The sequence below is a fragment of the Gymnodraco acuticeps genome, unplaced genomic scaffold (assembly GCF_902827175.1).
Source record: "Gymnodraco acuticeps unplaced genomic scaffold, fGymAcu1.1, whole genome shotgun sequence".
Taxonomy (NCBI): Eukaryota; Metazoa; Chordata; class Actinopteri; order Perciformes; family Bathydraconidae; genus Gymnodraco; species Gymnodraco acuticeps.
In genome coordinates this window covers 37,327-53,089 of record NW_022992150.1, presented here as the reverse complement: position 1 = coordinate 53,089, position 15,763 = coordinate 37,327, and the positions used below count along the sequence as shown (strand labels likewise).

General features: G+C 41.5%; 1 protein-coding gene across 1 annotated transcript in view; it reads left to right on the top strand.

Moving 5' to 3' along the window:
- srrm3 (serine/arginine repetitive matrix 3) overlaps nt 1-15,245 on the top strand; it is an 89,022-nt gene extending 73,777 nt beyond the window's left edge. The window contains exons 10-14 of the mRNA XM_034204123.1: nt 1,025-1,187; nt 7,976-8,271; nt 9,489-9,740; nt 9,843-9,968; nt 13,137-15,245. Coding sequence (XP_034060014.1) covers nt 1,025-1,187; nt 7,976-8,271; nt 9,489-9,740; nt 9,843-9,968; nt 13,137-13,404 — 1,105 coding nt within the window. The 3' untranslated portion in view covers nt 13,405-15,245. The remainder of the gene's footprint in view (nt 1-1,024; nt 1,188-7,975; nt 8,272-9,488; nt 9,741-9,842; nt 9,969-13,136) is intronic.
- Nucleotides 15,246-15,763: the final 518 nt, after the last annotated feature.

The following is a 15,763-nucleotide window of genomic DNA, read 5'->3' as shown; positions in this document are numbered from 1 at the left end:
AGCTTATTCAAATGATTCTCTCTCTAAAGAAGCAAGGGACAGGGCAGACAATGTACTTTATGGGATATTTTGTCATTTGTGACATTTAACCAAGGTTTCTGGGCTTGCATTCATCATACTTTGAAGAAGTTCCCTTAAGAATGATCTTAAGAGCCAACTAATGAGAAAAAAGTTTTTTGCTGAGTGTGAAATTTAGGACACATTTATCAAGCAAGGTACTGGTACTTTAATATCGATGCAGGAGAACCAGGTACATTTTTTCCATGCAACTCAACCACCAAAAGTTAAGTCAAAGATTAGTCATGTAGCTGCTACATGAGATCGGCCTATGAGATCTAGTGAGTCTGTTCAAGTGGGACAATTACAAGGTCATTTATCCTATTTCACACTGCTCCCTCTTTATCCTTAAAAAGCTTTATACATTTATTTATTTATTTACATGTGCAGCAGTATTCTCCAAACAAACTTTGATATGTTAAACCAGTGGCATTCCCTCTATGAACATCTCGCATCACTATATGATTTAATTTATTATAGCTATGCTTGGATCAGGAACATCATAATTTTGTAATCTAAACATATGGACGAAATAATGGGAAATGGTTCAAATGAAAAGATAGGAAACATAGCTGGTGCTAGATACACATTTTGCTGGTGGCATACAAACTACATCAGATACATTTGATGGAGAATGTAGTAGCTCATTGTCAAGTATACAGAAAATAAAGATTTAGTTCAGTGTGTTATTCTCGTTTTTTTATCTCTAATAAATCCCCACCAAACAATCCAACAAATACAATTAGTAGGCTATAGCTACGCTTTCCTGAACTAGACATATTGACTCTTCTGACTATATTCATATTCTTCCTCATGACCAAAAACACTCCTCACCTCTGTCTCCATACTACCGTCCCATTAAGATTTACTCTTCAGAGACCTCTGGAGCCAAACCAATTTTAATGAATATATTTTGTGAGAAAGAAAGACTTTTAGCTAATGTTTTTACGTGGCTCTGCTCGTCCAGATTAAACTCCAAGCACAAGACGGACGGGCAGAAGGCGCCCAGCACCTCGCTGTCCCCCGGCACCAACCCACCCGCAGTGTGGCACAACGGGGACCACCCCCAGCGGAGCCGCAACGGCAGGGCCGGCAGACCCAACCACGGCGAGGGCGACAAAGTGCACGATGTATGTAATCTCCTCTATTTTGCTCCCACACCCCCACACCCGCCCCCCACCCCCCCACTCCAACGGTATCTACCACAGTCTCTGCAGATGAGTTTTATCTTGCTCCTTTTGTGTTGGTTGACATGATTGTGATCTTGTTTGATATTGAAAGTGTTGTTCTGTTGTCACTAATACCCAGGTTGTAGGCCAGTTTTCTGATATGATTATTTGACGTGTTAAAGACACGTGCCGTACAACGTGCCGCTCCTGCTGCTTTGTTTCTGGCTCTCTTTGACTCCTCTGCCATCTTGTTTGTTTGTAGTTTGTTCTTGGTATTTACCAGTAACACAAGGGGGGCAGCAAGAATAAGGTTTCTAATGTTTCTGTATAGCAAATATCCTCTGAGTCTAGTCCAACAGAAATATGAGCAGCACAATCTTTCCTAACGATTGAAGAAGAAGATGTGCTGTTACTTCCAAACAGGAGACAAATGATCAAATCAAACCAAGGACGGTTATGATTACTTCAAACTTTAGCTGCCCCAAGAGGTTTATACCCGTGAAAAAATATAAAAGAAACGTATACGGAATGAGAATTCTTAATGCAGATCAAGTTTGAATTAGCCAATGTTGAGAGAGTCACAATTAGATGTCTGATGGTGCTTATAAGTGATACAAATCTACAGTTTACCCTTGAAGTGACAAATCCAATCACTTGCAAAGTTGATCCACGCATGCAGCTCTCCAATCCAGATAATAGTGGTGTGTGCCTGGCTGTATGGAAGATTTAAAATGCCTAACTAAAAAACAGAAATAGATCAAATGAAATACAGTATACATTGTAACAAATACATGTATATTTAGCCAACCACAAAAGCTGAAATCCAGATGATGTGATGGACAGGTTAGCTTTTAGCCCAAAATCACATTTCATTTGTTTAGTAGTTTAGGATGAGTCATACAAATATTTTACAGGAAGTAAAAAGAAATGCATTCGATTTTAAATGTATTATTATCTTTTTAAATATTTATTTATGTTGCTGTATCTTTACAATCAAATCACAACACATGAAACTAGGTGAGGAGATGTATTGCATTTCATGTCATCCAGCAGGGAGCAGCCTAGACATGCCATAACTAAATGCAAAGCAACAGTTTCATTAGTTTTAAGGTGCTTTTTTTTTTCTTCAATCGTAAAAGCTAAAGAATTGTCTAATATATTGCATTTTAAAACTTCCATAGCGGCGAGCCGAGTCCTAAAACTATGTTGTGTAAATGAATCAGAATCATGACACAGGGTGGACCCTCTGAGTAACACAGAGGTAACAGCTCTGTCTTAAAATAAACATAATAGGCTCTTAAAGCAAAAGTGGATCATTCACACCCACATTTCCCTTTTCAACTGGAACTTGCTCCGTTTGTTTCGGCTGTTTTGAAAATAAGGACAGTTCTTATTACCGTAAATTGAAACTTGTCAATCACACACCCACCCAACCCCCGCTCTTATGGAACAACCTTATTACTTTCTGTAATGGATCAGAGCCGACAGTGGATGCTGGAATAAAATCAAAAGACACTAAGGACTGAAGGATGGTCTTTTTAAAAACAATTTGTTTCCCTGTAGATAAGCATCGACATTAAAACACCCAGAACCATTCTAGTGAATGTGTTAGTTTGCTACTCAGTTTGCATGTGTCTTAGGTCTCTCTCTCTCTCTCTCTCCCTCTCTCCTCTCCTCGCCTCTCACCTCAACTCTCTTCTCTCCTCCTCTCTCTCTCTCATCTCTTCTCTCTCCCTCTCGCTCTCTCGTCTCTCTCTCTCGCCTCCTCTCCTTCCTCTCTCTCGTCTCTCTCTCTATATTCTTTTTTCCTTCATTAATGTTTTTTTTTTTTTCCTTGATCAATAAGTTACGTGTCCATGAAATAAATTCCCAAATCTTTTTGTCTCATTCATATAAAAAGCACTCAAATGCTTTGGAACCGGATCAAGTAGGTTAACTGGGTATGTGTAATAGTTTCTTCTTGTCAACCGTTTTCTTTCTTCTCAAGCACATGCTCTGCTCAGTGATAGATTCTCTTCTCCTCCAGGCGTCCAACAGCTCCTGCAAAACCACCAGGAGTTAATCACACGCTCCTCTCTACTGTTGTACTTTAAAATGTCCATGTGCATGTTGCCCCTAGGTGGCAGTATCTCTTCTGTCTGTTTGTGATCTACTCTAGTGGAGAATGGCAAGGGAGTCTGTGTGATCATGTACCTTTGAGCCATTCAGCTCGGATGTAGTGAAAGAGCAGCATTTCATTTGCTCCATTTTTTTCAATCAGAATCTTTGTAGCAAAAGGGGCTGTAGCAAAACCTAAAATTATGTCTCTCATGGTAATCCCCAAACTGAAATCTCTGCACAGTAGGCTGGTTATGTGTGACAGATCCTGGATCCCACTGAAGTTTGACTTTACTGCAGCAGTTGTGTGGATTAGCAAATGTTCTGTATAGCAGCTGGTTGTCTTCAGTTTGTGTTCCTGTAGTCGTACTATAGCCCTGCTTGGGACTGTCTGATCCACTGTTGGTGGACACGCCCAGATGCTTTTCACAGTGAAGCTTTAGGAAACAGCTGAGCAAGGCTCTCAATCAGAGGTGGGTAAGTAAAGTTGACATGCATTTGCCAAACCAAAATGGTAGTTGACTACTCTTAGAAGCCTTCTCCTCCTTGAAAAAATTAAATAATTCAATTAAATGATCATATATTACCATGCGGCTCTTCCAAGTTTGTTTTAGATGGTCTCAATGCTAGTTTCTAAATTAGCCACTTTGTTAAAACAAGCGCAAAAGTGGATACTTTTCTTACAGGGCGAGGTCAACACAGTATTTAACTTGAGTTGCACAAAAGTGTGCGTAACACTTGATCTGGCTTAGGTTTTTGTATTTGGCTCGCTCGTTGCAGGTAGGACAGGACCGTTTTAATTAGTTAGTGGAAATGAAAAATGGTGACTCCAAAAGTTTGTTTTATACGATTACTAAGATTCACTACTTGTTTATGTACTTGGACAACATGTCAGAGATAAAATGATCTTTTATCAGGAATGTTTTATAAAACCTATAATAATACTCTAATAATATGTTCATAGGACTATTTGGCTTTTTGGTAAGTTCAGCACATGCGCTCCCCCGCCTCTGATAAAGAGCAGTGCACAGCTGCCCCATGCTTTTCAAAGGGAAGCATCTGGGACTGTCTCCTACACAATGAGTGAAACAGTCCCACCCCGGGCTAGTCGTCCTCTTGCTCATTATTAATGGATGTCTTCAAACACTTCAAACACAAGTACTCTGGGAAAATAACTAGGACAACTCACACATTTATTAACACGATTGTTATTTCAAAGGGACCCAAGCCATTTTGTAACGTAAGCTCTCTGTTTAGACTCACAGTTTAAACAGCAGATTCGAACAAAGCTCCTGAAGCGCTCTCTCAGCGTACCTGTGTTTACAGTGGTGAATAAATAAATAAATAAAAAGAGCAGAACGCTGGGCTGACATCCAAAGTACAGAGTAGAGAAGTGGTGCTACTGAAGAAGACGCAGGCCAACATGTGACTGGAGTCCCTTTTGAATGTGCTGACTCTAGTTGTCCATCTTAGCGGTGACTACCCCTCCAACACTCTTCTACTTCCTCCTCCTCCTCCCCCTCCTCCTCCTCCTCCTCTCCTACCTGTTCATCTGTGTCATGTGTGACTCATGTCTCACTCTTGTTGTCCTGGCATTTTCCTTCCCACATACAGTATCTTTCACATCTGCCAGCTCTGCATGTCCTCCTCCTCCTCCCTTCCTCTTAGCTACTCTACTCTACATGGATGTCCACTAATATGACAATTAACTCTATCCGCTTACCTCTGTCCCCTTCCCCATCCCCCCTTTTTGATACAAATATGGCTGCATTTGTACAAGCGAAAAAAGACAAAGCAAATCATGTAGTTTGTAGAGTCATCCTTTGTTTCTCATTTAAGTTTGATTTCCAGCTGGAGTTTTATTTTCTCCTCTCTATTTTCTTTGTACTTTTTGGTTTGTTTATTTTCTCCTTAGTCTCTGGACACAATATGTAGCTTTGATACTAAAAGAGGTCATTGTCTTTTTCCCATTTTGCTGCGGAGAACATTCCTTTCTCCTTTTTTTTCTTTCTTTCCTTTTTGTTGTTGATATTGCATACGTGTCACTGATTGAAATGGAAGGTAGGTAATGCTTTGCCTACGCACGTGATCTTTATGCAGATGAGAATGTGACAAGCACCCTAGCCTGAGTGACGTCAATGTTTCTCTCTCTTTCTCTCTCTATCTCTCTCTTTCTGTTGTTTACCAATGGTCTTTATCCAAATTAATTATATTCCATCAATTATGATTTGACTCTTAAAGGATTGGATTACGTAGAGCTCTGGTTTTCCTCTTGCCTCCTTAACTTCATTCTGAAGTCCAATATCCCGCTCTATCTTCCAGGTCCATTTCTTTCTCCGGCTTTGTTTTCTTTCTATTTTGGTAGAATGCATTCCTGTTTGTCCAGCATCTCTCTGTTTGTCGGTGAATTAGTACATTGTCTTATGATTTTCACCATATTGATTTCCACGACTGTTTCTAACAACTGTCATAAGCTCCAGTGGTTGTGTGTTTTCTTATTATACCGCTTAGTTGTCCTCTCTCTAGTGCAGAACGGCTCTTCTTTCTGCGAGGACAAGTTGGTACTGATGTAGAATCTTAGATTACAGGCAGATCAGAAAAAAATATTGTAATGCATGCGCAAAGAGCCAGCTGTATTTGGTTTCATACAAAACATTGTAATGACTCTCTCTGCCCTCTTTTCATGACCTGCTTACACTGAGCAGTGTATAACTGTGCATCACAACTTTCAGTTCCTAACTTCCATTGAACAACTTAACATAACCCTATTCATGTTGAATACTTACAGTTGAGGACTGCAATGCATTTTGGCTCACTCTCAACCATGCAGTTTATAGAATAAGGCTGACATTACTCTACTACTTAACTATTTTTCTTACCATAAACTATTTCCTTGAAAGTATCTAAATGAACAAAGTCTGTCAATACTTTCTTACTTTCCAATTGTGTTTGTGGCACGATAAGGGGTCACAAATATGTTGTTGTATTGTGAATCAATACAAAGAGTCTACAGCCAGACTGGCGGCTCAGTAAGTCGCCCTTTTAACTAATGCTAACAGCAGCAGGCTAACAAGCTCAAAAGGAAAATGCTAATGCTTAGCAGGTATAATAATAATAACGTTCACAATGTTTAACGTTTTAACAAGATAAGATAAGCTAATTGGCACTAAACGCAAAGCTGAGGCCTTCGTTTACCAGGTAGTTGACCATAAATTAGACCTGATGCTGGCAGGAGACGATGAAACTGAAATACTGCTCCAGGCAAGGTAAAAAGTACTATCAAGCGATTCATTTATTGTAGATTTAGGTTTTTTCACAGAATTGATCAAAAAATAAGAAAAATGCAGAATTTTGCCAGCCTAATCATTCCTATACTAACACTAGCTTCAAGGTGTTATTCTATTCATGACTCTAAAAGTAGCTTTTGACTACTGAGCTTTTCAGGGGTTCTTACATTGGTGAATTACCAACAACATAACCTCTGATGCCATACAGTGTAATGTTAACCTTATCCAATCTAAGTAGTAAGCTAATACTTACTATTGTCATGCAGCAATAACTCCCTAGAACGTTATTGACTAAAATCGTAATAACTCAAATGGCCTCTTATCAAGGAGCCAAAACACTGATAGAAGCTAATAGTTAGCCTGTAATCGCTTCCGGATGTTAAATAACTCCTGCCCTGTGGAAGATACTACATGGAGACAAGAATGGTAAAGAAAGTACCTGCCGCTCTCCGCCTGGTTGTTCTCTGATGTTCAGGGAGGCGACTGGGCCCGGAGGATTGACTCTGTGTGAGGGGTTTCCTGCACATTGTGGTTTTCCTCTCTGCTTTTCAGTTCTTTTGCATTGATGTTCATGCATTGTCTCATGAGTCACTGGCAGGGAAGGTTTTTGTGTCTTTTTCTCTTGCATTTTGTGAATCTAATGATGCACTTATGTTGCCCCACTTTTCCCTTTTCTTCATACCTTACCTACTAAAGGAGGGAATACCACTTTATTGGTAAGTGGATGTTAACCAGAAGGGAGTTAAACAAGAGTAACCATTACAAAAAAAATCAAAGAAAATGGGTCGCTGTTCACATCTCAGCAATTGTCTACAGGAATAAAAAATCCAGAAAGAGAAAATTGAGTAGCAGACGATTTGTTTTCTGATTCGATTGATTCAATAATTGTGATCTTTATTTTGTTCCTTCCATTTCTGTGATGTTCCGTCAAGTTGTCTTCTCTTTCTGTTTTGTTTAATTTTTTTTAATCATTACTAAAAAAAACTGAAGAAGTCCTCTTTTTCTACTCTAAAATCTGTAGCCCTGTACTTTCTGCCTTTGCTCTTTAACTTATTTGGTTCAGTTTTATTTTTGTTTTATTCCCTCTCTTCCTCCTCCTAGTTTTTTTGTTTGTTTTTGCGATTATGATTTCTTCAACTCATTATGGTTTTGCATGCCAAGTATTGCATGCGCTGCACCATAGAGGACTATCTATAAGCCATAATGGAGAAAACCTAGATCTTTTTCTTTTAGATGTTAACCTTCTTTTGGCAAGTACACCGTAGCACTCAATCACCGACCTGAAAACACTCTAATGCTCTTTTTGTCCTTTTTCTTTTTTTTCCTTTTTTATTTTTCCTTTGTTGGTCATCATTTTTTCTACAGAAGCTCCGTCTGCTGACCGCTAACTCTGCAGGAATGCAGTCCACTCTGCTGAGAGAGCACAAGCTCCACAGCGCCCCCAGCAGGAGCCAGGCGGGACAGATGTGCGCCGCAGGAGAGGCTGGGGGTGTGGACGGCAGGAACTCGGCTGTAGGGAACTCCGTCACCCAGGCGTCAGGGAGGAGAGGGAGCCAGAGGGGCCAGAACAAGGGCTCCCACTCCCCCACTCACAGCAGCGACTCGGCCCACTCCCAGCACACCCACACCCACAGGGGGAGGAACTCCCGTCACCACAGAAAGTAAGACTTCTATTCGTCTCTAGCTTTAGGACTTCATGTACCCTACATCTTTCCACTGCCATTCAGACATACTGTCCATTAACAGGGATATTAGTATACAAAATATGTATATTTAATGAACTAAAACTAAATAAAACTAGATATTTTAGGTAAAACTTAACTTAATCTGATTAACCCTCCTATTGTCTTCGTTTCCCCCCCCCTTACTTTGGTGTTCACGGTCAAATTTGACCGGTCCTGTTTTAACTGCTATTGCATTAACACAAAAACCATTAATCATCACCAAATTTCATTTAACACCCTTTCAAACTGTAAATATTATATCAGATTACTGGTATACATGAAAAACTGCAGACACTGAACATGTATTGCTTGCGTGTGCCAGGTGTGATCCATGTGGGGGGATGGGCACATAAGAGCGGGAAATGTGTCAAATTGTTCTGTGTGTGTTTTTTTTTGTGAGTGCCAGGTGTGATTCACATGGGGGGATTGGGCACATAAGGGGGGGGACACATCTAGAGTATGTGTGTGTGTGTGGGTGTTTTATCTGATCCGGATGGTTTCTAATTCCTTGTCTTTATGGCGGTAATTTTTGACCGGGAACACCATGGGTGTTACAAAGTTGATTAAATCTTCCAAAATTCAATAAGAGTGGTGATCAGCAATTGTATATGTTCAAATGTCTACTGTGAAGGATATCATAAAGCCTTAATGCAATCGAATGTAAAACAAAAAAGTTATGATTGATGAAAGTAGTAAATCGGTCAGATTTGACCCGAAGACAACAGGAGGGTTAAAAGATGTAATAAAAATAAGGGCCTTTGTAAAGCTCAGTTGGTCGAGCTGAGGCCCATGTATTGGAGATGGGACATGTGGAAGACCCGGATTCGAGTCCAACCTAGGACCATTTGCCCGCGTGCCATCCATTCTGTCTCCCCTTTTCAACACCGTCACTTGCAAAAACCCTGGTGGCCCATAAAATAATAAACGTATAAAAGAAAAAGGACTGATTTTTGGTAGCTATCTCTTGAGGGTTCACCACATCAATTAAACAGACTTGACATTCCAGGAGAGGGCCCTATGTGGTATTATCTTCACATTCAACACTAAAGTAGAAGAAAGACAACAAATTAAACATTACTGACATGCCTACCAAGATTTCCAAGTGAAAACGAATTGCAAATTCATAACTACTCAAACCTTTCCTGTCACCCCAGGTCAAAAGGGGGCCACTCTTCCAAGCGTCACCACCGCTCCAGTCGGGGTCAGGCGCACCACCGGAGCCAGTCTGCGTCACCGGGGCGCCACCCGCACACGTCAGGCAGGAAGAAGGAGGAGTCTCGGGGCAAACCCAACCTCCGGCAGCGCAGCAGCTCCTGGAGCAGCGGGCACTCGTCTTCACGCTCCGCCTCCAGAGACGGAGGCCCCTCCAAGGCCAAGTCCCCACACAGCAGACAGAACAACTCCAGGTAGGAGCTTGTTCTCTTTCACACTTTGATTTGCCCTTTTCATACAGCTTATAGTGTCATTCTGATCTAATGTGTTGTTCTGACGGTTCGTGTGTCGTGCAGAGAGAAGGACAGCCAGAACCACTCTGACGACGAGAGCCGCGCTCGCCGCCGCTCCCGCAGCTACTCACCAATCCGCAAGAGGAGAAGAGACTCCCCCAGCTTCATGGAGGCCCGCAGGATCACCAGGTAACACATCTGTCCAGCATCACAAACCTCATTATGATCCATCTCCATCTATGATGATATCTACGAGATCATTATGATTCAGATCTTACCTACTGTATGTACTTTCTTCCACAGGACAGTTTCACACAGAGACAGTTTGTCTGTGTTGAATTGCATTTTTGCTTTTATAATTCCGAATGAACAACACTTTAGCATAATCCACTTTTGCTGAAGGTATGTTTATTCTCTGCAGTTTAACCATGTTCTATAATTTAAGTGCACTGCTCTCGGGCTGAGGACCGCTCTTTTACAACTGCAAATTACAACAATGAGAAGCAACATGAATAAAATGAGGGGAAATGTTCCTGCTCTAACTCACAAGTGTAAATACTAGGAGCCACATCCTGATTCATTAAAGCCCTTGTTAGAGCAGAAATGGAAAAACTGCAGGCACAATTGGAAGTGTTAAAATGAAGTGGTGTGTGTGTAGGTTTGGTTTAGGAAACAGTATGAAGTGTGAGGTTCTCCAGCCCAACGGAATATGCTATTTCATGTTTTTCTACTTTCTACCCATCTCCACAGCTCTGTGTCTGCTCTGGAGAACGTTTAGGCTCCTTATATTATCATTCAGCTATAGGGGAACAAGCACTCAATCCTCTTGTGTGGCTCCAAGCAGAGGATGCAGAAACAGTGCTATTGCCAAACAGATAGCGCTGATAGTGCAAGTGTAGGAGAATAAAGTGTGAGATACTCCAGTGGCCGGCTTATAGCCATAGTAGTCTGTATCCAGTATAACAACAACATAATAAATCTAAGGTGAATCGCAATATTAACCCTATAATTGACTTGTTGAGTCCTTTGCTGCCTGGACTTTGATTGATGTCCAACATTGGAAAATATTAGCTCTGCAAAAATACAGGTTAACTGATATATTTTTGTTGTTTTTTTACCGTAAAAACCCGCAGAGGAATTACTCTGTTCAGCCATGATTAGCCGACAGTCTGCCTTCTGTTTTACTGGCATCTCTTTCTACTAATTTATATTAATCAGGTTGGTCTGAACCATAAAAAACTCCCTGCAGTATTAAAAGATGGCAGCTACACGTCCACAAACTGTTGGTCTGATGGGGACTTGAACCTGTGACCCTTGTTTACAAAGCCATGACCCCACAGAAAGAGCTACTGCTAATGCAATAGAACTCAACAGCATCTCACAACACTCACATTCCTCAAAAAGGACCATAAACTCAACACGTCTTTAAAACACTTTCAACAAGAACTGATCATTAGAGCCTCCATGAAGGTGGGTATCCATAGGAGTGTTGTATTACTGCATCGGTTTCAGCCACCTGCACCTAATAAACTTATAGCTGAGTGTACAGAACGATAAGAGCATGAAGTCATTACAGAAAGTAGGATTATAAAGGCCAGGAGAATTCTGTATTAATTAATTTAGCTTGTTTGATGTCTTTATTTATTCATTGATGTACTGATTTGTTTGTGTGGTATTGTGTATTGGTCCATTAAATATGAATCAGTGAGCTGCTTGATTTAATGCTCCTCCATACTGAGAGCAGATTGGGTCTTTTATCCCCCTCTGCTAATGATAATTACAGTTAACTTATCTGTAAAACTCATCAAATCTACTTTTATAGCTTCTTTTCCCAGGCAATTCTCTATGAGCTTGTATCACTTGAAATGCCGTCGCTGAGTTATGAGAACACAAAGAGAAATCTCCCACACTCCTGTGAGAGCGTCACCTCTACCCTCTCATACAAGTGTTAATAGACGTGGGTGAAATGTGTGTACCTTGTCGTCTTTCACTCCAGTCCTAAAGGTCCTGACGCCAAGACAACGGGATGCTGCTGAATGGAGCTGCCGCAGGCTAGTTACCCTGGTAACAGTTGCCGCGCAGCAGGAACGGACCAGTCTGACACCAGAAGCTCGGCTGAACAGCAAAACCATCAGAGCTCCCCTGAGTAAACCTGGCCTCCTCCCGTTTCTCTTTTTCTGTCCTCTTTGTGCTCCTTCAGCGCAGAAACTCTAAAGCGACGCCCTTCTGCGCTCATGCACTAATGGTGTAACACGGGGATAAAGAGATTAAAACGCTATCAAGGTTTATAAAAGAGGATATCTTTCCATTTCACAGGCAGATATAAAGACAAAAGCCAAGGCTGAGTTATCTGCATGCTGCTGCAAAGACAAGGTAAAGCAGGCCTTGCAGCAGCAGGATACCTTGATAGCGTTTATCTCTGCGCTGGGTGTCGGCCTCCACTGAGGAGACAAGGCTCTTTTGGGAACTAACAGCTGATTACCTTACAGGAAGCAGTGCCAGGGTGGCTATTAACATGGCAATCTAAGCTTAAACTAACCACATGCTTTTCTCTGCCCTGGATATGTGTGTGCGTGCGTGCATGCTTGGTGCATGTGTCCCTGAGTAAGACTACCATCGGAGACACATTTCAAATTAAAGAAAGGTTAATTAGGGATGGCATGTGAGGACAAAGGCTGTGTCCCCAATTTGGACAAGGCTGTTGTTTGTGTCAGTGGTTATATTAAGTTAAAACAGGTACTTTACACAACAGGGAGTATTTTTATTTGTATTGAATATTTTCCAATTTGAAGATAACAAAGCAAAAAGGTTGTAATTGATTTTTCCAGAAAAAGGACAGTTTTCTGAGCTTTTGCAACATTAAGCAACCAATCGCATTGAGGATACTTAGACATTTACAGTAGGTAAATGTTTTGCATAGGGAACTCAATTTCATTCAGAACATTTTGCTTAAAGGAAAGTTATCTAAATAGAGAAGAATGTTCAATCAGTGAAATCAATTATTTTCTCTTGAGTGACGCAAATCTATATAGATATTTTATAGTGTAGCAACTCTGTGTGTATGTGTGTGTGTGTGTGTGTGTGTGTGTGTGTGTGTGTGTGTGTGTGTGTGTGTGTGTGTGTGTGTGTGTGTGTGTGTGTGTGTGCGTGCGTGTTAAACAGCTTGAACTTTTTAACTCATAAACTGCTCTCTTTCAGATCCTGTACTGATCATAACTTCACCACTCGTCTAACCTAACAATGATTGTCTCTCAACCACTAAGTCTTAATACAACGTGTGTTAAACATCCATGAACTCTAACTCGTCAAACTTTAAATGTGTCAGATGTAACCCCCTCCTCTCTCCCATCTCCCCAGTGCTCGCAAGCGGCCCATCCCGTACTACCGGCCCAGTCCTTCGTCCTCCAGCCTGGACAGCAGCCCGTCGCGCTCCAGCCGCAGCCGGAGCCACAGCTCAAGCAGCTCCAGCCGCAGCAGGAGCCACAGCCGGAGCCACAGCCGGAGCCACAGCCGGAGCCACAGCCGGAGCTGGAGCCGGAGCCGGAGCTGGAGCCGCAGCAAGAGCCCCTCCCGCAGCCACCACAGCTACGACAGCCGCAGCAGCTATGACAGCCCCGGAGTCTGACACTAAACACGCAGCACGTGAAGAAGGGAAACAAAAACAACCAGAGGAGAATCATGATCTTTAACGGGGCCTCCACAGGGCCTCACTGCTGTCCAACCAGGGCCCAAACTCCTCGCCCCTGGACCATCATCTCTCTCTGAGCCTGGATCAAAGTGGAGAAACGTAATTTGATATAGCACATCACTATGAAATTGGCTATCACTATTCACGTCTTCACAAAGGCATTAAAGGAAATGGGTCACCACATGTCGAAATTAATTTGGTAGAGCCCAAAGAACAAATCTCGCTGTATGTTAGCACTTTCTTTCTCTTCTTCCACAACGCAACCAAAAATGAATTCATTAAGAACTATATACTATATAAATATATATAAATATATCCTAACAGTAGGAGCTGAGTAGAAGATAAAAAGAGGACACATCAACTGCTTAATGAACATTTCATTACATTTCTGACTTTTTTTTCCCAATCATGTCCTCATCTGCCCCAAAGACTTCCATCTCATCGAGGAGCAGAGATCAACACCAGTTAGAACAAAAGACAAATTGGCGGATGAAATGGGGAGCAAAAAAGAAAATGAACTTTTTTTATGATAAAATGGTATTGTATAGGTTTGTCTGTATAGTAAACTCTTACGTTCTGGCTTTGTAAACTATGCACTGTATATTCCATCTAGTTGAAGGAGGTTTGTTGAGCATGATGCGTCAGGAGAGACTGGCAGGAAGTAGAGGTGCATCAGAGCTCCCACTGGCCTATACAGTATGTCGGGAGGGGGGGATTATTTATGATGTACTTTGACTCTTCCCTGTTTAAATTATTATGTTGATTCTGCTAATCCTGACTGTGTGTGTGTGTGTGTGTGTGTGTGTGTGTGTGTGTGTGTGTGTGTGTGTGTGTGTGTGTGTGTGTGTGTGTGTGTGTGTGTGTGTGTGTGTGTGTGTGTGTGTGTGTGTGTGTGTGTGTGTGTGTGTGTGTGTGTGTGCCTCCTCTGCAATGTCCAGTGAGGTAATTATTTATGTGTACACTAAGGCTGCTGTATGGTAGTGTACAGAAAACTGTCTGCAAAATGTCTACCATACACACACACACACGTGTTGACCACAGCTATTTATGATCCTATTGTATTTATTTGGTTATTTATTGGTTATTTATTATTTAATGTATTTATCATGAGCTGAAAAGCAGTTGGGTCATGCTTTAAAGACGAGATTGTGATGCAAACATGTTCCCTGTACTGTTCATGTCCACAGAAATCATGACAAGGCTGACGCCAGCAGGGTGGATATTTGACTGCAGTGTGTTTAACATGCTCTTTGTAGCCGTTGGGCAGCAGACGGTCTTCGCCCACAGTTTCTCCCACGGATGCCACTACGGCACCCCCGGCCTCTTGTAGTGGTTAATTTGAATGCAACCATTATGACTCTGCTTGTATTGAGGACGGTGTGGAAAGAGGAGTCCATTATTCTACTCTACCGTATGTTTCCAGCCTATACATATTCTAATCCCTTGTATAATTGGCCGCAACATGTTTCTGTCACAGGTCCCCTTGTTACCAGGAGAATATAATGTGATGTAACCTAGCATAGCAGAGACGAGACACACAGCTTCAGTAGTACAGTGAACAAACTGGCGACACAATCAGGGATCACCCTAAGTCTTCCTTACCATTCGACCAGCTTCATGTCACTCAGTGTTGCATACCCAGTGTAACCCAACTGAAATAATCTGCAAACATGTTCATTTATTCCAAGTATAGCATCGCCCCTTTGGTTCTCCAAGTCATTCTTTGTAGTGTACAAGTTATAATACCTGACAATAAACAGAAACAAATGGGGAAATAATAATGGTGTTCTTCTTCTTCTGCCGGCGTTTTGCACTTATTTTCCTACAGATGGCACTGAGGAGAACTGTCCAATACTTGATACTCATGACAACTTTGGCCAGAATGTTCTCCAGCTCTGTAGAATTTAACATGGGCAGATAATGAGACTGGCCCAATTCCAAACTGACCCCATCACCCTTACACTCTGTGATGAGTGAACTCAGTCTGTAGTCACACTCTCAAACTGGAACTGTTCTAACTTTTATTAATCAGCTAAATCTTTTGGACAAAAGAAAATATTTCACTCGTTTTAAAATCTGTTTATGAGGCACTTGGCTTTTGCAACAGTCCCTGTCAATATACATTACATACAACATATACATATAAATTGTACAATTAAATGCACACATGTTACTTTAGGTTGAACCACCATTGCTACTTTACATAGGACTAAGGCACACAAACTTTACACTAGTTTTGCCTCTTTTTGTCATTTCTTTGTGTCACTTGGAAGTCAAGTCGCTTTGGTTTTGTGTC